The sequence below is a fragment of the Polypterus senegalus genome, chromosome 8, assembly GCF_016835505.1.
Source record: "Polypterus senegalus isolate Bchr_013 chromosome 8, ASM1683550v1, whole genome shotgun sequence".
Taxonomy (NCBI): Eukaryota; Metazoa; Chordata; class Cladistia; order Polypteriformes; family Polypteridae; genus Polypterus; species Polypterus senegalus.
The window spans coordinates 47996808-48021755 of NC_053161.1; the positions used below are offsets into that span (position 1 = coordinate 47996808).

At 38.2% G+C, this 24948-nt stretch overlaps 1 protein-coding gene across 2 annotated transcripts in view; it reads left to right on the forward strand.

The window, feature by feature from the left end:
* Positions 1-24589, forward strand: part of brd1a (bromodomain containing 1a) — a 128080-nt gene extending 103491 nt beyond the window's left edge. For both annotated transcript variants that reach the window (XM_039761072.1, XM_039761071.1), the window contains 3 exons: positions 8336-8445; positions 8545-8699; positions 24168-24589. In XM_039761072.1, the coding sequence (XP_039617006.1) occupies positions 8336-8445; positions 8545-8699; positions 24168-24351 (449 nt within the window). In that variant the 3' untranslated portion in view covers positions 24352-24589. The remainder of the gene's footprint in view (positions 1-8335; positions 8446-8544; positions 8700-24167) is intronic.
* Positions 24590-24948: the final 359 nt, after the last annotated feature.

A 24948-nucleotide genomic window follows, 5' to 3' on the forward strand; every position in this document is an offset into this window, starting at 1 on the left:
AGATCTGGACTGCAGACTGGCCATTTCAGTACCGGATCCTTCTCCTCGCAGCCATGATGTTGTGATTGATGCAGAATGTGGTCTGGCATTATCTTGTTGAAAATGCAGGGTCTTCCCTGAAAGAGATGACGTCTGGATGGGAGCATATGTTGTTCTAGAACCTGAATATATTTTTCTGCATTGATGGTGCCTTTCCAGACATGCAAGCTGCCCATGCCACACGCACTCATGCAACCCCATACCATCAGAGATGCAGGCTTCTGAACTGAGCGTTGATAACAACTTGGGTTGTCCTTGTCCTCTTTGGTCCAGATGACATGGCGTCCCAGATTTCCGAAAAGAATCGTGACTCGTCTGACCACAGAACAGTCTTCCATTTTGCCACACTCCATTTTAAATGATCCCTGGCCCAGTGACAATGCCTGAGCTTGTGGATCTTGCTTAGAAATGGCTTCTTCTTTGCACTGTAGAGTTTCAGCTGGCAGCGGCGGATGGCACGGTGGATTGTGTTCACTGACAATGGTTTCTGGAAGTATTCCTGAGCCCATTCTGTGATTTCCTTTACAGTAGCATTCCTGTTTGTGGTGCAGTGTCGTTTAAGGGCCGGAGATCACGGGCATCCAGTATGGTTTTATGGCCTTGACCCTTACGCACAGAGATTGTTCCAGATTCTCTGAATCTTCGGATGATGTTATGCACAGTTGATGATGATAGATGCAAAGTCTTTGCAATTTTTTGCTGGGTAACACCTTTCTGATATTGCTCCACTATCTTTCTCCGCAACATTGTGGGAATTGGTGATCCTCTACCCATCTTGGCTTCTGAGAGACACTGCCACTCTGAGAAGCTCTTTTTATAACCAATCATGTTGCCAATTGACCTAATTAGTGTTTATTGGTCTTCCAGCTCTTCGTTATGCTCAAATTTACTTTTTCCAGCCTCTTATTGCTACTTGTCCCAACTTTTTTGGGATTTGTTGACACCGTGAAATTTTGAACCAACATATTTTTCCTTTAAAATGATACATTTACTCGGATTAAACGTTTGATCTGTCATCTACGTTCTATTACAAATAAAACATTGACATTTGCAATCTCCACATCATTGCATTCAGTTTTTATTCACAATTTGTTTAGTGTCCCAACTTTTTTCGAATCCGGTTTGTATATATGTATATACAGGTATATATGTGGATGTATGTGTATATATGTATGTTTATATATACATATAGACATTTCTGGGGGGAATGGCCCTAGCCCTCACCCTGCGATCCAACAGGTCCCAGACGTGCTCAATGGGATTGAGATCCGGGCTCTTCCACTGCGAGGATGATCAGCTGTCCTTCCTGTCTCCCTGTAGCGCTGTCTTAGGCGTCTCACAGTGCAGACATGGCAATTTATTGCCCTAGCCACATCAGCAGTCCTCATGCCTCCCTGCAGCATGCCTAATGCACGTTCACGCAGATGAGCAGGGACCCTGGGCATCTTTGTTTGGGTGTTTTTCACAGTCGGTAGACAAGTCTTTTTAGTGTCCTGCGTTTTTAGAACTGTGACCTTAAATGCCTATTTTCTGTAAGCTGTTATGGTCTTAACGACCATTCCACAGATGCATGTTAATTAATTGATTATGGTTAATTGAACATGCATGGAAAACATTGTTAATACCCTTTACAATGAAGATCTGTAAAGTTATTTACAGATTTAAATTTAAAACATTATTGTTGAAATACACAGTCCTGAAAAAGGGACGTTTCTTTTTTTGCTGAGTATAGTAAAAAAATGGGGTGGTCAAAAATATTAGCCCCATGTTAATGTTTGCTTTCAAAACACACCTACACTAATTAACCAATCAGCTTTGAAACCACACCTGTGCAATCAATTGGCTTCCTAACAACACCTGCAGTCAATTGGCTTCCTAACAACACTCAATCAGCATAAAAAGACTCCCAAGGAACAGGGCTCTTAAACACATGAGAGGGACTACTGTTACTGACCATGCCAAAGACAAAGGAAATCAGTCTGGAGCTCAGAAAGAAGATAGTAGAAGCTCTTGATAAGGGGCAAGGCTACACTGCCATTTCCAAGCGATTCACAGTGTCTAGAACTGCTGTACGTTGCATCATTGCCAAGTACAAGGAGACAAATTCTGTTACAAACAAACCTAGCCGTGGCTGTAAGCGCAAGATTTCAAGAACTCTGGAGAGTAAAATAGTCAGAGATGTCAGCAAGGAACACCGGACATCTGCCAAGATGATTGTTGCTGACCTGGCCTCTTCTGGAGTTGATGTTTCAAGGAACACAGTTGTGAGGCCTCTTCACCGTGGTGGGCTTCACGGCCATCGTCCCAGAAGAACCCCTTTACTCAAAGAGCGGCACATCACAGCCTGACTGAGGTTTGCCCGTGAACATTTGAAATGTAAAGATGATTTTTAGATATATATATATATATAGATAGATATAGATATAGAGAGAGAGATATATAGATAGAGATATATAGATATAGAGAGAGAGATATATAGATAGATATAGATAGATAGAGATATGAGAACAACACTCATATCAATGACAAAACAATTACATTAACAATCATGTTACGTTATTTTTAAAATTTTTCCTTTTCTTTTTCATACCTTCTTTAACACGCTACTTCTCCGCTGCGAAGCGCAGGTATTCTGCTAGTATTAACAGTAAGAGCAGCTCACTACTGAAAACGGCAAATATAGGAGACGTCGGGATCAAACCGGGGACTCTTGATTATAAGTCAGCAAATCTTACTGCTATGCCATGGAAGCTGTCGTATCGTCCTTGAACCTTTTGTGAAAGTGTTTATTTGATCTTTGGGCTTCAGGCTTCACACATTATATAGTTTATGCCAACATTTTGTCATTTACTACTAAAATATGAAACATTTTTGTTTTAACAATGTGTTTACACAGATAATTGTAGAAACGGAACACACATGAAATGCATGTGTTCCAAATAAAGATCTATTATTTCCACTCTAAAACTCCAGCACTTCACTCCCAGATAATCAAGGAATGAGTTGGGAGAACTTTGTGCATGTTCTGCCGCGGTGGGGGGATGGAATAGCAGGCTGCTTTTCTTTATCAACACATTTATAGGACAAAAGATGCTGATGGAGAGATGCAATGGGATTTAAGGTGGACCAGATCTATGAGTTGGTTTTTTTTGTTTTTTTTTTTTGTAGGCTCTGGTAATTCTAGTGTTAAAAGTGTCATCTTATGGTTGTGCTCCCCTACACACATGTGAGTCATACGGTGCTCATAGTGAGGGAAAGCTTTCTCATGAATTGCCTGTTGTATCCTCCTCAGCCCAGTCTTTCGCTTCCTTGACTTCTGGCCATCCTCCTCCTCCTCCACAGAAGGACCTACTCAAGCTGGACTGTTATGATGTGTAGGAGTATTTGTGCTGAGTGAAACGTAACCAATACTGTGTGGAGTAGAACAATGTGGGTGCTTGTCCTGGTTGCTAGGAGGGTGGAAAAGTGCCATGTGAGTCGTGTCCATAGGGTGATGTTGCCACACACAGTCTATGGGAAGGTCATGGATTGTGTCTTGGTTGTAACACAGCAGTCAGTGTGGAGTTGGTTGAAACAGAGGGAGGTGCCTTTGTAGGAAGGGATGTTATTAAGGTCAAGTCCTATTGGGGACCAGCAGAATGACCTGCAATAGCTAGTGAGAGGTTATTACAAATCAACGACACAGTAATGGATCAAACAATGTACTTTGTTATGGTCTTATTATTCTACCTGGTGGTCATGTACATGTCAGGGTGAATTCTTTGACCATGTCACTGTCAATGACACAGTAAGTAGAGGCAGCTAAATTACGGAGCAGCTGTGCCTCCACTGCTCCCAGCTGCTTTTGTGCACCAATATTTTTATACTTATTTCACAAGCTCTTCATGGTTGCAGTGGTGTATGGATGGAGGTTAAGAAATGCACACTGAAAGTTAATTGTTTTTATCATTATGCTGCTGCTGGAGTATGTGAATTTCCCCTTGGGGATTAACAAAGTATCTATCTATCTATTCTTGCAGCTCTGCTATTTAGTTTTTTTTTTTTTTTTTTTAACTAGATGTATTATGTACACTTTTTTGTTTTTTCTTTAATCATTTGGTGCAATACTCCCTGGGCATGAGAATTTCTATTAATATTGGAGTCTGCCTATCTATATCAAATGCATAATATAGCATCCAGATATATATTTTAATGCTCTTCCATCTATAGAATGTTGGAACAGATTACACTGCATAATGCATTATAGTTTTTGTTTCGAGAATATGAACATTTGATTCAGAACAACACTCTTTTTATGTTAATGTGGTTTTTCAAGAATGTTATGTGATAGTTATCAGAGATTTTTGATTCCATGTTAAATTTGTATGTGTGCCTGTTTTAAGTATGGAGATTGCTCCACAGGAAGTTGTTAATTCTCAGTTTAAGTACCCCATAAGTCTCTGGAATTTAACATTCAATTCAATTTGGATTAGCAGAGGGTAATAAAAAATACATGAATTAAGTCACAAGTAAATGAACAGTGAATCTACAGTAAGACATTCTCAGCATCATACTTTCAAAATATGTTTAAGTACAAGATAAATTTAATGCATTTACCTGAACAGGAGAAAAGAGGGAAACCTGTGTAGTTGGTCATTTTTCCCAATAGTAACCCTGAACAAAGTAAAAATCCAACAAAGATCCATTTTCCCCCAAAACAAAAATTATTCTACATAGAATTCTGTACGTGGGGAAAAAAGCAGTTCTAAATAAGGTGTAGGATGATAAAACTTTTTTTTTTTTTTTTTTTTTTGGCATTAGTCTGTTCACATCTGGGTGACCAGCTTCTTTACAGTCAAACTTGTTTACTTGAATGTGGAGAGGATACAGAAATACATATACATTCATGTTCTTATAGCTCATTTTATTATGAGGTTATGACTGCTATGGGTGGAAAACAGTCAATACTCATATAACACTAGTCAGCAATTCCATATTATTGACATATTATAACCTACAAGTACAGTGATCCCTCGCTATATCACGCTTCGACTTTCGCGGCTTCACTCTATCGCGATTTTTTTCTCATACACGCTTACGTCACTACGCATGCGCTTTCTGAGAACTTTTATCTAAGCCCTACAATGGCTCCTAAACGTGCTGCTTTTTCTAAGCCTTCTGACAATAAAACTAAGCGCCGGAGGAAGATGCTTACTATCCAGGAGAAGGTGAAACTCTTGGATATGATTAAAGATGGCAGTACCCTACAAAAGCCTCCTCACGCATATGAAAAGACAGCGCCAGCAACTGCCTATCAAGATGTTCTTGAGCCACGCACCCAGACACCCACTGCCTACTCCTAGTACTTCTTCACTGAAGACAACAACGCACCTGCTGGAGATACTGCACCACCTCTGAAGACTCTCCTACTGAGGTCGTGCCTTCATAGGTTAGTGGTTGTGTGCAATTACATGTACAGTACAATAATCTACTATATAAAAGCGTTCGGGATTGTCCTTCCATCCCGTGAGTGCAAAGCGTAGTGGTATTCCGCTTATTACAGACTTACTACTTGCGGCTTGAGGTACGAAGTGATGCGATTTGAGCAGAGTTCAGGTGCTGTCATCGTTCCCTTGCTTTTGTGCGCGATGCGCTGGAAAAATAGAAAAAAATATGTCTCTGGAATGATGTTATGAATGGGCACTTTGATGTTCTCATTCTCCACACTTACATGCCTGATGTACACATGGAGCGCACAAAAATTGAGGATAAAAGTCTGTCGCCTAGTAATATATTTGTAATGTCTAATGTCTTATTTTCTCTTTTTTTGTCTAATATATTGGGTAATACGAGTGTAATGGTGACTAAAGGGTGTTATTTCATGTCTTAGAGGGCTCTAATAATGTTAAAAAACGTATTTAGAAGGTCGTAAACAGGTTTTCTATACTCTAACTGCGAAAATATTCGATTTATAAATAAAGAGTCCTTCTTCGCGAAAATTCATTTATCACGGTAGTGTCTGGAACGGATTAACAGTGATAAACGAGGGTTCACTGTATTATTTTGCAATGTTTGCTATAAAGAAAGTCATGCAGAATTCCCATTAAAACATGGCATATGGTCAAAAATGGAAATGTGCATATGCGCTGTGACACGTGAGTCGGTATCTTGCACACTCCAAAGAAGAGGTTGAGTCTCAATACTTTTGCAAAAACATCTTTATTTAACTTGAAACAGGAACAGCAAGGTTATTTATTGTAGCAGTATCTACCATGCTACTATACACAGAAACAGAAAATAAGCAGGGTCGGGGCCATGTCAGTGGTCAATTTATAATGTTCCCTGTATCACCCATGGGGCGACCGCCATTTTGCTCGTGGCAGCAGTCAGCTTGTAGTTGTTACTGTGGTGCTGTAAATGTGCTGTTGCCTCAATGACGGACAAGCTACCCTCAACAGATGCATCAGTCGCACTTCTGCTTGTCGTCCTGTTGGGTAGGGTCACAAGAGGCAATCGTGCTTCTGTATGTTGTCCCATTGAGGAGGGTCTCAAAAAAGTCTCACAGCACAGAAAAATTCAGATGCATAAAACTGTCTGTAAGCAAAGTTCTACGCACTTTCCCTTTATAAATTCCAATCGGTGTGAATTTTAAAACCCAGGTAAGCACCTACTGCCCCACCCTGACTCCTTCCAGAATTTTGCCTATTTGAATATGTAACTCAATATAAATAGCCCCTTTCATCCAGTGTTTTGTTAAAAGACAATGACAAAAGCACATATAAATTTACTCTTTGGTGGCTTAACACTAGAATTGCCAGAGTCTACGAAAAAACTCGTAGATCCGTCCCACCTTAAATTGCTTCTTAAATCCGTTCTCACCTCTCCGCCTGCGTCTTTTTTCCTGTTAATGTGCAGATTAAGAGCAGCAAGCAGCCGACTATTCCATCCCCCACCGTCGCAGAACATGCACGAACTTCTCCCAGCTCATGCCTTGATTGATTTTCTGGGAGTGAAGTGGAGTTTTAGAGTGGAAATAATAGATCGTTTTTGGAACACACGCATTTCATGTGTGTTCCATTTCTAAAGTAATCTGTATAAACACATTGTTCAAACAGAAACTTTTTTCATCTTTTAGTAAATGTAGGCATCAACTATAGAATATATGAAGCCTGATTTCCAAAGATCAAATAAACACTTTCACAAAAGGTTCAAGAATGATACAACATCTCCCGTGAGTAGCGGTAAGATATGTTGTCACAGCGTTCCTGCCATGCCTCAGAGACATGAGTTTGATTCCCAGCTGGTTTTTTTTTTTAAACCTCTAACGGACAAAAAATTTATAAATAGGTATGCACTGTCAGTTATTGAGATTGTTATATTTTCATGTGGGATGCTCCTTTTAAAATATTTTTTGACAACTGAGACTGCAATTAACATGAACAAGTGTCCTTATAACTGTTATTTTTAAGATCCATAACAGACAGACAGATAATAGAGAGACAGACGAACAGGCAGAGAAGTCACTAAATAAACAGGGAAGGCACTGTACTGAATAAAAAAAAAGGATCAACATGTGCGTTGTTCCTGCCACACTGAATAAGCTCACGCGCTCTAACCCCTCCCCCTCTCCCTCGATCTGACTCTAAGTAATGCTCGCGCTGTTACTTTGAGTCAGATCAGAAGTCAGAGCATCCCACATGAAAATATAACAATCTCATTAACTGACAGTGCATACCAATTTATAAATTTTATGTTCATTTGAGGTTAAAAGAAAAAAATAACAGTTTCTCCCTAACGAGGAATCAAACTCAAGTCTCTGAGCCACAGTAGATGTGCTACAACAGCATATTACGGCCTAAGAGAAAAGAAAAAAATAGGGACACAGTAAAGAAAAGTGTCTATGGTCGAGATTAAAGTTGCAAAATGTCAAGTTTAATCTCATAGTTTGTCATTAAAGTAGAATGTTTTACACTTCATCTTGAAATCAATTTTTAATTTACTAGAGTTTCTTAAACCCCAACATGTAACTAAAGTAGCATGTTAAATGTTTTGTATTCTATGTTTCCCGATCCAGTCAATAATCGCTACTCGCTTCTTAAATGGGCTTTCTATTACGCTGACAGGAGCACGCAGGCAGTGATCACTACAAAGAATACATTACATTCATGATATTACAGCTGTCTGAACATTTTAGAATACTATGATGTATCCTTGATATTTTCATGATGAAATGCATTAAAGCATGAATTAAACGTGTGGGGGCACGGTAGCGCTGCTGCTTTGCATTAACGGAGTCACTTATTATTCTTTGACACAGATGTTGGCCACAATAATATATGGATGCCTGCAAATGCTGCAACTGTTGTCCTGGAACCACTTAAACTAGTTTGGGCCAAGTGTAGTGGATACCCCTCTTATCCAGCCCTAGTAAGTTGAGAATTTTTTATCTTAATATTCTGTGTCCGATTTAATTTTCTTTCGTGTGTGGTGGCCTAAAAAATGTTTGCAATTCCTGTTATATTATAGATAATAGATCCGAAAATGCCTCGAGCTGGATGTCATCATAATGGAGTGTCAATTCCAATACCCCCTTTAGATGTTTTGAGAATTGGAGAGCAAATGCAATACAAGTCTGGAGAAAAGCTTTTCCTTGTACTCTTTTTTGACAACAAACGAAGCTGGTAAGAAATTTGATATTATAATTTTAGATGAAAATAGTTGTATTATCACTGTGTATGAAGGGTAATTGAGCTAGATCTGTTTGTAAGACATTCCTTTTAATGTTTGAAAAATCTTTCAGCCCATCTTACATTCTTTGTCTTTATGGTACATATTTTGCCTTTGTTATGTAGCATCTGTATACATCAGTGAGAATATCTACTAAAGTTTGAGAATTTATTTATTTTGTGTTTTGAGGTCATGTTCATCAGTGAGAGTAGAGGAGATTGTGAGACAGATCAAACCCATCAGTATAGTGGCAACAGATTGGGAAAATTGTATCAAACTAGGGATGTCAACGATACCAGAATTGTTGTATTACATACCAATACCTGTGTGAATTTACAATAATCAATTGCTTTTTGGTACCACAGCTAAAACAGAAATCTCATTCAATAGCTTTTTATTAAAGTACCTCCATTTATTGAAGTGAACAATGTTCTGCCTTTTTCCGCCTTATATAAATACTAACAGTAACAACAGCTTAAAATAATATCCATTAGGCAGTTACCCAGCTATCTGCTCTTAATCTGCACATTAACAGGACAAAAGACGCAAGTAAAGTAAACGAGTATTGGCATTTATAAATATCAAAATAAATTTGAAAGCTTGAATTTTAATGTGTGGCAGAGAGGGGGATCCCTCCAGTGTAACAACAAATGATTAAATTGGGATCCCTCCAGTGTAACAACAAATGATTAAATTTTGCCATAGGGTTTATAAAGAATATGTCCTGAACTACCTGATTTATCTTAGCATGTGCACATTTTGTGGCCAGTAACTGAAAACTATTGCAAACATTATTAAATATGTACAGTTGAATTAGTGAATTTCAAGAGAATTCCAGATATTTACATTTCATCCAACTCTTTGAAGCTGCTTTGGAAAAATTTTTAAAGTCTGGTTTGTCCGTAAACCAGTTGGCTAGGTTTGTAATATTGGCTATTGTAAGATTTTTATTTGAATAATTAGCTGGCTGAAAATATTACTAAAGAGTAATATTTAACTAATTAGTCAAATTGAAATGTCAAAAACTCATGACACTTTAATTTTTATTTTTTTTTTTAAACATTTGTTCCAATTTTAAAGCTTGTGAAATATAACTTGGGCAGCACGGTGGCGCAGTGGTAGAGCTGCTGCCGCGCAGTTAGGAAACCCAGGTTTGCTTCCCGGGTCCTCCCTGCGTGGAATTTGCATGTTCTCCCTGTGTCTGCGTGGGTTTCCTCTGGGTGCTCCGGTTTCCTCCCATAGTCCAAAGACATGCAGGCTAGGTGGATTGGCGATTCTAAATTGGCCCTAGTGTGTGCTTGGTGTATGGGTGTGTTTGTGTGTGTCCTGCGATGGGGTTGGCACCCTGCCCGGGATTGGTTCCTGCCTTGCGCCCTGTGTTGGCTGGGATTGGCTCCAGTAGACCCCCGTGACCCTGTGTTCGGATTCAGCGGGTTAGACAATGGATGGATGGAAATATAACTTGTCAGTTTTTCATTACTCTCTTATTTCAGAACTCCTGTTAAACAGCTTTTGTTTTACTGTTTTCACGGTTTCCTACGTGAGTGTTCAGACTTTTCTTATGCTTGCATATAAATCGAAAATCTGAAAACCACTTGGGCTATCGTTACCTATAGTCAACAAATTTATAACTGTGAAGACAACATTGCATTCTTTTTGTTTAATTTTAGTTAAAAGCAAATAATAATTCATACAATCAAACAAACTTAACAAAAGCAAAATTCAACCCCCACCCTAAAGAAAGACAGCAAACAAAGCAAATCTTTGAAGCAACAAGGAAGAGTGACCTTTTCCCCAGTATAGATTATTCTAAAATATTATTGATTAGATCCTACCATAATTTAAAACATTTTGATCAGATCCTCTGGGTGAGAATTAGATTTTTTCCAATTTCAGATAGTATAGGACATTAGTTACCCACTGACTTAAAGGTTGCGTGTTGGGATTTTTCCAACTGAGCAAGATAAGTCTACGTGCTAGTAGTGAGGTAAAGGCATTTACTATTTGTTTGTCCTTCGCCACTTTAAGCCCATCCTGGAGTACACCAAACACCACTGTTAATGAGTTTGGAGTGATTGTGACACCAAGGTTATCTGATAGGCATTCAAAGATTTTTGTCCAAAACGATGTTAATTTGGCGCATGCCCAGAACATCTGGCCCAGTGAGGCTAGAGCTATATTGCATCATTCGCAGGTTGAACCTTGCCATGGAAACATTTTGGATAGTTTTAATTGAGTAAATGTACTTGATAGAAAATGTGATGTTGAAAAATTTAATGGTTTGTGCATGTGGTGCTAGAATATGTTCTGTGCATGGCTGCCTTCACTCCTTTTCTGAAATGTTAAGTGAAAGATCTTCTCCATTCTGCCCTGGGATTTTTGAAAGGAATGAGCTTTAAAATGTTTTTATAAATTCTGGAAATGCTATCTGCATCTTCAAGACTGATCAATAATGGAGTAGAAATGGAGTGGAAGTTGAGGAAAATTTGGCAGGTTCAGTTTAGCAAAGTTTCTAACTTGATAGTAGTGGAAAAATTGTGGTGATGAGAAGTTAAATTTGAAGCTTAATTGCTCATAGGAAGCACAAACATTATTGATGTACTGTATATGTATATGTGTATATATGTTTATATATATGTGTGTGTGTATAGATATATATGTATGTATATGTACAGTATGTGTGTGTATATGTGTGTATATATAATATATATATATATACATACATACATACACACGTGGACAAAATTGTTGGTACCCTTCAGTCAATGAAAGAAAAACTCAAAATGGTCACAGAAATAACTTTAATCTGACAAAAGTAATAATAAATAAAAATTCTATGAAATTTAACTAATAAAAGTCAGACATTGCTTTTCAACCATGCTTCAACAGAATTAATAAAAAAAAACTCATGAAACAGGCCTGGACAAAAATGATGGTACCCCTAGAAAAGACTGAAAATAATGTGACCAAAGGGACATGTTAATCCAAGGTGTGTCCACTAATTAGCATCACAGGTGTCTACAATCTTGTAATCAGTCAGTGGACCTATATATAGGGCTCCAGGTAGTCACTGTGTTGTTTGGTGACATGGTGTGTACCACACTCAACATGGACCAGAGGAAGCGAAGGAAAGAGTTGTCTCAGGAGATTAGAAAGAAAATTATAGACAAGCATGTCAAAGGTAAAGGCTATAAGACCATCTCGAAGCAGCTTGATGTTCCTGTGACTACAGTTGCACATATTATTCAGAAATTTAAGATCCATGGGACTGTAGCCAACCTCCTGGACGTGGCGGGAGGAAAATTGATGACAAATCAAAGAGGCGGATAATACGAATGGTAACAAAAGAGCCCAGAAAAACTTCTAAAGAGATCCAAGGTGAACTTCAAGCTCAAGGAACATCAGTGTCAGATCGCACCATCCGTCGTTGTTTGAGCCAAAGTGGACTTCATGGGAGACGACCAAGGAGGACACCATTGTTGAAAATAAATCATAAAAAAGCCAGACTGGAATTTGCCAAACTACATGTGGACAAGCCACAAAGATTCTGGGAGAATGTCCTATGGACAGATGAGACAAAAATTGAACTTTTTGCCAAGGCACATCAGCTCTATGTTCACAGACGGAAAAATGAAGCATATCAAGAAAAGAACACTGTCCCTTCTGTGAAACATGGAGGAGGCTCTGTTATGTTCTGGGGCTGCTTTGCTGCATCTGGCACAGGGTGTCTTGAATCTGTGCAGGGTACAATGAAATCTCAAGACTATCAAGGGATTCTAGAGAGAAATGTGCTGGCCAGTGTCAGAAAGCTTGGTCTCAGTTGCAGGTCATGGGTCTTGCAACAGGACAATGACCCAAAACACACAGCTAAAAACACCCAAGAATGGCTAAGAGGAAAACATTGGACTATTCTAAAGTGGCCTTCTATGAGCCCTGACCTCAATCCTATTGAGCATCTTTGGAAAGAGCTGAAACATGCCGTCTGGAAAAGGCACCCTTCAAACCTGAGACAACTGGAGCAGTTTGCTCATGAGGAGTGGGCCAAAATACCTGCTGAGAAGTGCAGAAGTCTCATTGACAGTTACAGGAATCATTTGATTGCAGTGATTGCCTCAAAAGGTTGTGCAACAAAATATTAAGTTAGGGGTACCATCATTTTTGTCCAGGCCTGTTTCATGAGTTTTTTTTTAAATAATTCTGTTGAAGCATGGTTGAAAATCAAAATCTTTGACTTTCATTGGTTAAAATTCATAGAATTTTTATTTATTATTACTTTTGTCAGATTAAAGTTATTTCTGTGACCATTGTGAGTTTTTCTTTCATTGACTGAAGGGTACCAACAATTTTGTCCACGTGTGTGTGTGTGTGTATATATATATATATATATATATATATATATATATATATATATATATATATATATATATATATATATATATATATATATATATATATATATATATATATATATATATATATATATATATATATATATATATATATGTGTATATATATATATATATGTGTATGTATATATATTTATGACAACAACACCACTCATAACAGTGACAAAACAATTACATTGACAATCATGTTACGTTATTTTTAAAATGTTTTCTTGTTCATTAATCCTTTAACACACTACTTCTCCACTGCGAAGTGCGGGTATTTTGCTAGTAACAATATAAACGTATGGTTTTTACTTAGCGGATTTTCACCTTTCGCGGGGGGTTCTGAAACGCCACCCCCGCGATCAAGGAGGGATCTCTGTACTTTATTTCTGATTATAATCTAAATAAATCTTGATTCAATTATTATAAATTGGGAAATACAATGAAAGTCAAACTTCATTGTAAAATCATTTTTAAATAGAAGGAATAATGACAAAATAGTAACAATACAAATAATTATGCAGTGGAACTTATACTGAACAAGTAATCAGTGGACTTAGGATATACTTCTGTGTCACAAGACAAGACCATTTGCAAATTTCTTTCACACATCCAAGAACTGTACTCCAAGAGAATACGGAGCATGTTGCCATGATTAATTCTACTCTCTCTAAATACACATATTTTGAGTTGGCCATCCAAGGTTGTTTTAAGAAGACTCATTCAACAGATAAATTAAAAAGATTTACTTCACCACTGCTTGGAAGCTGGTGAAGTATGTAAATATGGGGTACACAATAAATTTTAACATGTAAGCATACAGTCCGTATTCTGGGTTTTTTTGACCAGATGTCTCTATCAGGTACTTGCAACTACATGTCAGAGGTGTCATTGCCCACCAACCTAGTTTAAAGATAGGCTATTTTGTATAAGCTCAGCAGATGCTTATTAGGAACTAGCAAAATACCCGCACTTCGCAGCGGCGAAGTACTGCCTTAAAATTTTTATTAAAAAGAAAATTTAAACTTTTTTTAAACTGAGGGAAAATATGCCAATAATTATTCTTTGTATACCACATTGTGAGTTCGGCCCCTCCGGTTGTAATATGATCAAGCTGTGCGCTGAGCTTACTCTTGAGCATGCAACATACAGTTGGCCATGTGAACAGTAATCTTGTTTCAAATCTCACAGCTTGGATTGCTGCTGTCATAATCGGTTTGAGTTTCATAGTTTTTAGCGACAGCGTCTCTATGAACTTGTGGATTTGCCTGCAAGTATTTAGCGACAGCGTGTCTATTAACTTGTGGATTTTATTATGAGTATTTGGCAGCAGCGTCATGAAGTTGTTTTCGTCTTGCTGCATCAGAAAATGTACCACAACGTCTTGACACGCCTCCTTTTTACTGTTTTCTCAATGCTGTCATAATCAGTTTGAGTTTCATGGTTTGTTTCAATTACGTTAGTATTTGCAGGACTTGTGTTGAAGTGACATTCGGCAACTGTCAAGCGTTATAAGCATACAACCGGCCTCGTCGATAACTTCACATCCAGCTTTTGATAGTCGACCGTTATTTCGAAATGAAACCTGCCCAAGTAAGCTGTAAGGAATGAGCCTGCCAAATTTCAGCCTTCTACCCACACGGGAACTTGGAGAATTAGTGATGAGTCAGTAAGTCAGTCAGTCAGTGAGGGCTTTGCCTTTTATTAGTATAGATACATGGTCAAGAAACTTAGATCACGGTATGATTGTTGGTGCCACTCATGATTATCCTAGTATCTCAGAAGCAGCTGTCATCTTGGATCTTCTTGTATATTCTCTAGAGCAGGGGTTTCCAAAATCCCCCATCCCCCAAAAATCCCCGAAGAGCTACTTTAACAAAATGAAAATGGCCGAGAACTACTCATGTTTTGTAACGTTTTTTCTCGAGCTTATTTCAACCCAAACAAACTGAATAAGCTTGTTTTGCCTGAACATTTACAAAATATTGGTGTCCACAACTAACGTTTTGCATTAAAACATCACAAAAAATATTTAGTTCACCTGCAAGTACATTTTGTATGTCTGTATGCATTTTAATTCACAATTCAATTAAAACATGAATGCTGTCAAAACAAAACAATGCAATTACAAATATACAGATATTACTTATTCATTTGTCATTTTGTTACATGTCACTGTTTCACTTCACAAGAGTACTCGCATGTCCAGTTGCGTGTGTGATGTGTTTTTTAGTTAGTCAGATGACTAGGACTGCATGGAGTCAACAAAAGAGGTGTATGGTGGAGTGTAGCCACTTAGGTTCACTCTTCTGGAGTCATTTAAATGTTCATCTGTCAGTCTTGTTCTGAACTTTGATTTCACGACATTCATGTAAGAAAAGGCTGACTCACAGAGGCATGTAGACACAAACAAAGCAGACATTTTCAGAGCTGCTTGGTGAAGATTCTTAAGCTTGAGAAAAGCTGAGAATGCTGTTGAGAATTCAAGTGCACATTATTTTGAAGGTTTACTAATATAAAATATAAAATCCAATGTCTGTCTGCTTTAAACGAGAGAACTACTTAACAGATTTAGATCAGTTTTTTTTTCTATAATTCGCTTGAACATTCCGGTTGATTTTGCGACCTCCCTCATTTCACTATGCATCACAGTTCACTGCAGTACCGATTTATTTGCGCGAATCCGAGAAACACGCAGCGGGCCGTGGGCTTTCCTCAGACACTCGTCAGCTTCGGGCGTATTCCTTAACTCCACTTAGCTAGCGAACGACAGAACAATTGAATTAAACCTTATTTGATATTTAAAATAAAGTGTTACTTAGGTCTTGATGAGTTTGAGTCCGGATATTCTCTTAACTATATGCCACATTGAAAACATAGATTGCAATTCAGACTGTGGACCGTGATATGATTTTTTGGTAAGATCGCCCACCCCTAATTTGACTAATCAAGTTTTCAAATTTATGTAGGATTCATTAACCCTTTGGCGGGCTATTTGGAAAGGGGCTAACACTGACTCGCATATTGACTGACCGGAATGAAATATTGTGTTGTACCATCTGCAGCAGGCAATCAAAATTCGAAACTGACATCTGAGAGGATTTGAAGAATCTATGCAGAAATCGCCACATTTCTTCATAGACTACACACATGCTGTATAGTCAGAGGGTGAACACAGTAGTAGCAGCAATGTTTTCTCAGGAGAATTTTTAACACTAGGTGGTCAATATTCAGATCTAATAAAACCTATGATCCATATTTTGTGAATCCAATGAAGGATGACCCTCAAACCCAACAGGTTAAAAACGCTCTGGACTGCCTGATTAAATGTCCCCCACTGGTAAACACACAAAAATACAATCTGGGCTGCAGGTTGGCGTTTACCAAAGGCAAACAAATGTGAATGTAACGTCATATTGAAGTCAATTAAGCACTACTACAAAACGCAACTTAAATGCCCAGATTGCATTATTTTAACCAAGATTTTAACGTCTGTGTGGAAAACGCCTTAATGTGACAGAGATAAAAGAAGAATAGCCAGATTCTTTTTAAACTAACAAAAAGAGCACAAGACTCAAAGAACAGTTATTTTTAACACCAGTGTACAAAAAAAAAATTTCATTTATTTTCTGACATGAAGATGCTAGGGTTGTTGTAAACAGAATATTCAAGTGGTTAGCAGTAAAAAAAAAAAAGTTTTCTTTTCAAAAATTAAGCCACTTAAGTCAAGTGCAATCTGAATGCCAACGGATACTAACCATTTACAGTGGGTACGGAAAGTATTCAGACCCCCTTCAATTTTTCAGTCTTTGTTATATTGCAGCCATTTGCTAAAATTATTTAAATTAATTTTTTCCCTCATTAACACACAGCACCCCATATTGACAAAAAAAAAGAATTTTTGAAATTGTTGCAGATTTATTAAAAAAGAAAAACTGAAATATCACATGGTCCTAAGTATTCAGACCCTTTGCTCAGTATTTAGTAGAAGCACCCTTTTGAGCTAATACAACCATGAGTCTTCTTGGGAAAGATGCAACAAGTTTTTCACACCTGGATTTGGGGATCCTCTGCCATTCCTCCTTGCAGATCCTCTTCAGTTCTGTCGGGTTGGATGGTAAACGTTGGTGGACAGTCATTTTTAGGTCTCTCCAGAGATGGTCAATTGGGTTTAAGTCAGGGATCTGGCTGGGCCATTCAAGAGCAGTCACAGAGTTGTTGTGAAGCCACTCCTTCGTTATTTTAGCTGTGTGCTTAGGGTAATTGTCTTGTTGGAAGGTAAACCTTCGGCCCAGTCTGAGGTCCTTAGCACTCTGAAGAAGGTTTTTGTCCAGGATATCCCTGTACTTGGCCGCATTCATCTTTCCCTCGATTGCAACCAGTCGTCCTGTCCCTGCAGCTGAAAAACACCATCACAGCATGATGCTGCCACCGCCATGCTTCACTGTGGGGACTGTATTGGACAAGTGATGAGCAGTGCCTGGTTGTCTCCACACATACCGCTTAGAATTAAGGCCAAAAAGTTCTATAGGTTTCTCTGACGGAGAGGTGTGAAGGGATTTAAGAAGCGATTTAAGGTGGGACGGAATTACGAGTTTTTTCGTAGGCTCTGGTAATTCTAGTGTTAATGGGCTGTGTGAAGTACCCTGGTTGTAGAGAAACCTGACTAAATACCTAAACAACCTCAAATGGCTTTTCTCAATCTATAGAACAAGCAGTTCTACTGTTCTTTATTTCGTCGTATACAATTTCTTGTATTAAGAATTTGTTAGTTTTCGCATTCCCCTTGGGGTCAGAGCGCAGGGTCAGCCATTGTACAGCGCCCCTGGAGCAATTGCAGGTTAAGGGCCTTGCTCAAGGGCCCAGCAGAGTAGGATCTCTTTTGGAAGTGACAGGGATTCGAACCGGCAACTTTTGGGATACCAGCACAGATCCTTTGCCTCAAAGCCACCACTCCACCCTGAGCCCCTCATCCTATTAAATAAATTAAGCCCAGCAAACCAGGCATGGACCTAATTTAGGATGAGAATGAGGATATAGACTGACAGGTTGCTCACAAGACTCGCTTAACAACTTAGCTCCCTGTTGCTTACCATAGTCTGGTACAGGGATGTCACAAAAAGTGATACTTCAGTAGACATTTGGCGCAAAATTTCAGAAAACCTAATGGTACTAGCTATTTTACATTGTCAGTAGTACCAAAGAAAGTTAGACGAAGGCACAATAACACATGAAGCTTTTGGATCGCATCTACTCAGGTCAAACACCTTTATTCGTGTAGGAATCATACTTATTATTTATACTGTATTTATATAAAAAAAAGAAAAAAAAACACACACAGGTTTGAATTACTGTCACGTTTATCCCATTATGGAATTAATTCAGAGCAAAATATTACAGATCAAATCAGATGTAATCATTTAACTTGTTATGCCACACATTGTAAAATCAGACAAAAATATAATGAGAGTAATTGCTTTTAAATAGTGTCCTACACAGACAGCCCAGACAAAAAAAGGATGCTTTGCATTCATTCTTTGATTGTAATGATCATCTGCCCATTTTCTATCTGGTGTGTACAGTTCAGGGTTGTGCTGGGGTGCAACTTACATGCCTCAACAGTTATGCATGTAGTACTGTGGGGTTTGGGAGGACTGTCAGTACAAACAGAAGTTGTAGCAAGTGGCTATTTGGCTTGGCTACACCAGTGATAACATGAAAAGCTCCAGGTGGTAATCATACTTCACTGCTAAATATAAGTTTGCAAACAATTAATTTATGTCATTTGTTTGGCTTTTGAAGGCAATTATACAGATACAACTTTAACTTCATTTAAATAATCTGTATTGTTAATATTTAAACATGTGAGGACACTGTGCCGCAGCGCTAGCAAGTTCACGTATTGTTCTTGCCCCGTGCTGTATATTTGCTGAGGATGGATAGACGGATAGAATAATTAAACACGTACTATGAAGATATTTCAAAGTTTTGAAGAATTGTCGTTGTAAGCTTACAGATGGCTTAACGTCTATTACAGAGCTGATTGTGTGGCGATTGGGTATTTGGAGAAAGAAAATTAAGGACAGGAATTGAAGGATAGTACGTTTGAAAGAGAGAGTACTGCTACAGTAATTTCATCGAAGGTCGCGCACAATCACACACCGTGTTCCCCTGTTTAATAACGTGCTTTAACTCCTATCATGAAAAAGATATCACGCATACATCTCAGTATTTTAATTCAGAGAGCTGTAATATCACGAACGTAATGGATTCTTTGTCCTGTCGGAGAATGAGAAAGAATGGAAGCACGTAGTGATTCACACACACAGAGCACATTGAAGATCAAATACAAGGCAAAGCATTTAACATGCTACTTTAGTTACGATGGGATTTGAGAAACTAGTAAATTAAACAATTTTAAGATGAAGTTTATGTTCTACTTTAATGACAAAATAAACTATGTGATTAAAGTGGATATTTCGAGATTGAAGTTAACCTTTCGTGCTTTTATCCTACTCTGTGCCTTTCTTTCTCACTGTACCCTAATAAGCTTCCATATGACACTCGGACGGTGGGCTACGTCTCGTCTTTTCACGGCGACTTTGATATGTAACAACTTCTTTTTTATGTCGGGCACTGTGCAAATTTGTGAACATGAGCTTGTTTCTCCAACACGCTGTGTCACTCGATCAACTTCCTTTTGTTGATTATACCACTGTATAAACCAACAGATAGTATGTTTTTCTTTTTCCTCCACTTTGTATTCGCTGAAATTATATTTTCCCTCTTGCTTTTGCCATTGCCTTTTCACAGAACGCTGAGCTTAAGGTCTATTTATATTGATTTGCATATTCAAAGAGGAGTAATTCTGGGAGGAGACGAGGCAGGGCAGAAGGCACGTGTGTTAGTGTTCATGCTGATCAGAATTTATGGAGCAAAAGAATGCAGAAGTTGGAGTATGCACAGATTACTGCATCTGGAATTTTCTGTGTGTAAGCATATTTCGGCTTTTGTGTTTATGTCATGTTATAGTGCGAATTCTACGCATGGCGTTATACATGAGGCCCCAGGTCTCCAAATTAGGCACTTGATAGAAAAAATCAGGTTTTGCAGTCACAGTTTAACCTCTTGACTACTAAAGAAATTGAACAGCTCATCTTTAAATTGCGACATCATTATTATGAACACAAAGACCAGTAAGATTTTAGTTCAACAAATCCAAACACAGGAAGTTATTACCAATGCAGACAGAGATAAAATCATAGGCCATACAAATACAACCCACACATTCAGAGAGTACTACAAGACCTTATATTTCACTCAGTCTAAAAATCTAATGAGCTGTTTGACTCATTATAGATACCACAGCTAGATATTTACCTTTAGTGCTGTGAAACTGGATAAACCTCTTACACTCTCATAACTAAATATTATAAATTCACTTCAAAGTGGGAAAACTGCTTGCCCCAATGGCTACCCAGTGGCATTTCATTAAAAATATTCAAATAATTTAGCTCCATATTATTAGCAATGTTTACAGAAGCTAAAGACAACAAAATTCTACCTTTAAACTCTTCACCAAGCATTAATTTCTCTCTTTCCTAAGAAAAATAAGAACTTACTACAATGTGCATCATATACACCTATGTCACTCCTGAATAAATGACGTTAAGATACTCTGTAAAGATCTAACTAGAAGGATTGAGAAAGTGCTTCATTCGGCAATATCACAAGACCAAACCAGATTCATTAAAGGCAGACAGTGGCTAATCTTCAATGTTTAATACAATATTCACCCTTTGATTCTAACACTCCTGGGATCTTATTAGCTCTGGAGGCAGAAAAAGCTTTTGATATGGTTGAATGGGACTACCTGTTCACCACATTGCACAAATTTGGGTTTGGCCCAAACATATGTGCATGAATCAAACTACTCTATACTAGTCCAGAAGCCTCATATTAACAACGTTATTTCAGACTATTTCAAAAAAAGAATGCGGTACTCGACAAGGATGTTTCCTATCATTGCTTTTTGCAATTGCAATTGAGGATTGGTCATTTCCTTTTGAAATGAATCAAGAGATAAAGGGGATTTTTTGAGAAGGACTTGAATAAAAAATATCATTATATGCAGATGATATGGTACTGTATACTACAGTACACTGTACATATCTACATATAACAATGCACACACACACACACACATATATACATCCACATATACTGTGTATATATATATATATATATATATATATATATATATATATATATATATATATATATATATATACATCCACATATACTGTGTATATATATATATATATATATATATACTGCTCAAAAGAATTAAAGGAACACTTTTTAATCAGAGTATAGCATAAAGTCAATGAAACTTATGGGATATTAATCTGGTCAGTTAAGTAGCAGAGGGGGTTGTTAATCAGTTTCAGCTGCTGTGGTGTTAATGAAATTAACAACAGATGCACTAGAGGGGCAACAATGAGATGACCCCCAAAACAGGAATGGTTTAACAGGTGGAGGCCACTGACATTTTTCCCTCCATCTTTTCTGACTGTTTCTTCACTAGTTTTGCGTTTGACTACAGTCAGTGTCACTACTGGTAGCATGAGGCGATACCTGGACCCTACAGAGGTTGCACAGGTAGTCCAACTTCTCCAGGATGGCACATCAATACGTGTCATTGCCAGAAGGTTTGCTGTGTCTCCCTGCACAGTCTCAAGGGCATGGAGGAGATTCTAGGAGACAAGCAGTTACTCTAGGAGAGCTGGAGAGGGCCATAGAAGGTCCATAACCCATCAGCAGGACCAGTATCTGCTCCTTTGGGCAAGGAGGAACAGGATGAGCACTGCCAGAGCCCTACAAAATGACCTCCAGCAGGCCACTGGTGTGAATGTCTCTGACCAAACAACCAGAAAGACTTCATGAGGGTGACCCAAGGGCCCCATGTCCTCTAATGGGCCCTGAGTTCACTGCCCAGCAGCATGCAGCTCGATTGGCATTCGCCATAGAATACCAAAATTGGCAGATGCACCACTGGTGCCCTGTGCTTTTTACAGATGAGAGCAGGTTCTGAAGTGAAAGGGTCTGAAGAAGCCATGGGGAACATTATGCTGCCTGTAACATCATTCAGCATGAGCAGTTTGGTGGTGGGTTAATGATTGTCAAGCCTGTAGCGGTCTGTGTGACCCTCCATGGATATGCCTCCCCAGACAAAGGACCTTGGCTGCCATTAGGTATCAGGATGAAATCCTTGGACCCATTGTCAGACCCTATGCTGGTACAGTGGCTCACGGTGCACGACAATTCCTGGCCTCATGTGGTGAGAGTATGCATGCAGTTCCTGGAGGATGAAGGAATTGATACCATTGACTGGCCACCACACTTTCCTGACCTAAATCCAATAGAACACCTCTGGGACATTATGTTTTGGTCCATCCAATGCCACCAGGTTGCACCTCAGACTGTCCAGGAGCTCAGTGATGCCCTGGTCCAGATCTGGGAGGAGATCCCCCACAACACCATCTGTCATCTCATTAGAAGCATGCACCGATGTTGTCAGGCATGTATACAAGAACACAGGGGCCATACAAAGTGCTGCGTACAATTTTGAGTTGCTGCAATTTAATTTTGGCAAAATGGACTAGCCCTGCCACATAATTTTTTCACTCTGGTTTTTGGGGCGTCTTTGAATTCAGGGCTCTGTAGGTTGATCATTTTCATTTCCATCAAACGATGTGGCATCCTTTCGTTCCTAACACATTACCCAGTCTATATCAGTATAGTTATCCAGGAGGATTTCTTTTTCCCATTGAGATCTGATGTGTTTTCAAAGTGTTCCTTTAATTTTTTTGAGCAGTTTATATATATATATATATATATATATATATATATATATATATATATATATATATATACACAAATATATATATATACACAAATATATATGGTTGAAATAGTTTTTACTGTCAAATAATGCAAAGAGTAGTTATGAAAAAGAAAAGGGAACATTTTAAAATGTTTCGCCCTAATTCTGGGCTCATCAGGCGTACACACTCTCTGCACTCCCTCTCGGTAATTGAACCTTGGCCGTCAGAGGCAAAGCCTGTTACGTTGCACCACGGTGTGTGGTTCGTTTATTTGACAGTATGTAGATCGGGGTAATTACATTCAAGGTATTCGTAGTCCCGAATCACAATCCGATTGTATGGGTGGTTACCTACCAGGTAACGTTAGTGGTTGGTCAGCAAGTCGGCTAATGTCCGCCATGGTGCCCTCTTTCAGTTCAAGAAGCAGATCATACAATGATTGAAATAGTTTTTACTGTCAAATAATGCAAAAGAGTATGCAACACGTGTTTCACCCTAATTCTGGGCTTATCAGGCATACACACTCCCTGCACCCCCTCTCGGGAATCGAATCTTGGGCGTCAGCGTCAGAGGCGAAGCCTTTTACATTGCACCACAGCGTGTGGTTCATTTATTTGACAGTACTTAGATCGGGGTTATTACATTCAAGGCATTCGTAGTCTGAATCACAATTGGACTGTATGGGTTGTTACCTACCAGGTAACGCTTGTGGTTGGTCAGCAAGTCGGCTAACACCATGGCGTGTGGTTCGTTTATGTGGTTCGTTTTTATAGAAAAATACCGCGCTTCGCAGCGGAGAAGTAGTGTGTTAAAGAAATTATAAAAAATGCAATTGTCAATGTAATTGTTTTGTGACAATGTTCAATGTTTTAGTACAGAACTCTTTGAGATAAAGTAGCAAACAAAAATTTTGCAATGAAAAAGATTTTTAAGTAAGATGGTGAATCAAATGATAATGTGTATTATTATTATTCTCAAAATTTGCTGTCAACACTGTTGAAGAAGTTAGATATACCCATAAAAAACTCAGACTAAATAATTTCATTATTTGCAATTTCATTTGCAGTAACTAACAATGAATCTTTGCTTTTATGTATCTTAAAAGATATTTTTTTAATAGTAATATTTTTTTTTTCCTTACCAGGCAGTGGCTTCCAAAATCCAAAATGGTTCCACTTGGAGTTGACAAGACAATTGACAAGATAAAAATGATGGAGGGTCGGACATCAAGCATTCGCAAAGCTGTAAAAACTGCATTTGAACGAGCAATGAACCATCTGAGCAGAGTACAGGGTGAATCAGTTAGTGATTTTAGTGATGTTGATTAACATGGTTCTGATATGGCTTTTACATTACTTCTTTATAGCATTTTCATAGTGGGCTAAAATTTCACCCTTAGTGAAAGTGCTGTAGGTGTTGAGTCTTATTTGTTTAACCCTACAGTTGCCCAAGAAAAAGCAGTACAAAATTGTTCACTGCCATTGAGGCTGTAAAATACTGTACTTAATAATTTTAACACCGAGTGTGTATATGTATATATTTATATATGTGTGTGTCTCTGTGTATAAATATGTACATAAGCAATATGTACATGTATATACACATTTATATTTAATTAACTTATTACAATATATGTACTCATGGCTTTCCTATTATGTTTTTGCTATTTTTCAAAATTAGAATGATTTTATACTGTAGTCAAAGTTTGGTATTTAATTTTATGTATATAATGCAAGTTGGAATACATACTAGGAAAGTAGGTAGGTATAAAAACCTGAACTGCACCATATTCAAAACACCAAATAATGTGCTACCCAAATGACCTGTTAACCTTTGTTAACCTCTCTTTTGTACAGTATGGGGTTTTCCTTAAAAAACTTTTATAATTTTTACAGTTGTAAACAAACTACAGGGACCTGTATTTT